We start from the raw sequence: 1664 nt of genomic DNA on the forward strand, positions 1-1664 counted from the left end.
CCACCGCTACTTCGCGCCCCTGCTCAACGTCATCATCGGTAAGGGACCATCGTGTCCCCCGTCCCCAGGGTCCTGCTCCCTTCACGGGGTTCAAGGCCACTGTGCTCAGGGGAGCTGCATGGCAGAGACAGAGCCAAGCAGGGACCCTGGTGCCGTCTCTCCCATATCTCTGGGTTTCCCCCCCGCAGGCTCCTGCCGAGTGTCGGGGAGCTGGAACGGGCCCTTCAAGCCCTCCTGCAGCCGGTACCCGCTGATCATCTTCTCCCATGGCATGGGAGCCTTTCGGTAGGACCGGGGGGCTCAGCATCCCCAGCCAGGCTCAGGAACAGAGCTGGGATGGGGATGTGGGCATCCTGGACCCCTCCTGATCCCCCACCCCTGGCAGGACCGTGTACTCCTCTCTCTGCTCCGAGCTGGTGTCCTGGGGCTTCGTGGTGGCGGCGCTGGAGCACAGGTGGGGTCCCTGGTCCCTGATCTCCCCTGAATTGGGCAGCAGTGAGGGGGTGCCCAGTGGGCGCTGCCGGTGCCCCCCGTGATGCAGCCGCCTGCCCCCACCCCGCGCCACAGGGACCATTCAGCCTCCGCGACGTATTTCTGCACGGCGGAGGCAGGGGGCGAGGAGTGGATCCCATTCGGACGCGTGCCCCAGGGGCAGAAGGAGTTTTATTTCCGAAATAAGCAGGTACTGGGGTGGGGGGGTTCAGGGTGGGCAACCCCAGGTGGTGTGAAATCCCCCCCATCCCTGGGGTCTTCATCTCCCGCCCTTCCCAAACCCGCAGTGCCGTGATGCTGGGGCTGAGCTTTCTCCTTGCGAGCTGAGAAAAATCTGTTTAATCTGATTTTCACCATTTCATGGGCTTTCTCTGTTCAGCTCCAGCTTTGCCACGTCCCCAGATGCTTCATGTCCTTTAATACCTTGTTTAAAAGGACAACATCAAGTCAAGATTTGCTGTACAAAAGATCTCTAGGAAACATAGTGGTTGGAGATGCTTTTGACAGGCTCACATCACCTCCCAGCTTCTTATTTTGGTGCTAAAATCACTGAAAACAGCCCATTTCGCAAACAAGGGAAAAAAAAATTTTCCTTTAAAGATGAACCCAGGAGCGTAAATCTTGAAGGGGAATGAGAAATAAATTAGAAATAGAGGGAAAGGTTGCGCCTGGGCGCTGTGATTTCAGAGGAACGAGCGTGGGGGGAGGACCTGGCCCCAAATCTGTGGGGTGGAGGAGCTGGGTTAATTGGGGAGAGGGTGACTCCATCCCCCAGGTTCACCAGAGAGCAGAGGAGTGCGTGCGGGTGCTACGGCTCTTCCAGGACATCGGCAGTGGAAAATCCATCCCCAACATCCTCCACCAGGACTTCGACCTCTCTGTGCTGAAGGTATCCAGGTCCTGGGGGGGTTGCTTGGCTGATTTTGGGGTCCGGGTGGGTTTTATGTAAGGATCAGCCCTTGCTGTGTGAGATTTTTTACCTATGTTTTGGCTTTGTGGTGCCTCTCTTCTCCGTTTTCCCCTCCTATGCTGGGGAAGCCGGGTCCCATTGCACTGGGGGTGAAAATGGGACATGGGATCCCTTGCAGAGGACAGAGCTTTGCTGATCTTGGGTTAAATTGGATATTAGGGAAAATTTCTCTACTGAAAGAGTGGTGAAGCACTGGAAGGGG

At 57.0% G+C, this 1664-nt stretch overlaps 1 protein-coding gene across 1 annotated transcript; it reads left to right on the forward strand.

Annotated features, from left to right (window-relative positions):
* Position 1: 1 nt before the first annotated feature.
* LOC104536961 (platelet-activating factor acetylhydrolase 2, cytoplasmic-like) lies at positions 2-1381 on the forward strand (the record flags this gene model as incomplete). Its single annotated transcript, XM_010179711.1, has 5 exons — positions 2-38; positions 189-285; positions 386-454; positions 568-682; positions 1268-1381. Coding segments are annotated over 5 exons (432 nt in total), but the record flags the coding sequence as incomplete, so codon positions are not given.
* Between the last annotated feature and the right edge of the window lie 283 nt (positions 1382-1664).

The sequence above is a fragment of the Mesitornis unicolor genome, unplaced genomic scaffold, assembly GCF_000695765.1.
Source record: "Mesitornis unicolor isolate BGI_N332 unplaced genomic scaffold, ASM69576v1 scaffold37872, whole genome shotgun sequence".
NCBI lineage: Eukaryota > Metazoa > Chordata > Aves > Mesitornithiformes > Mesitornithidae > Mesitornis > Mesitornis unicolor.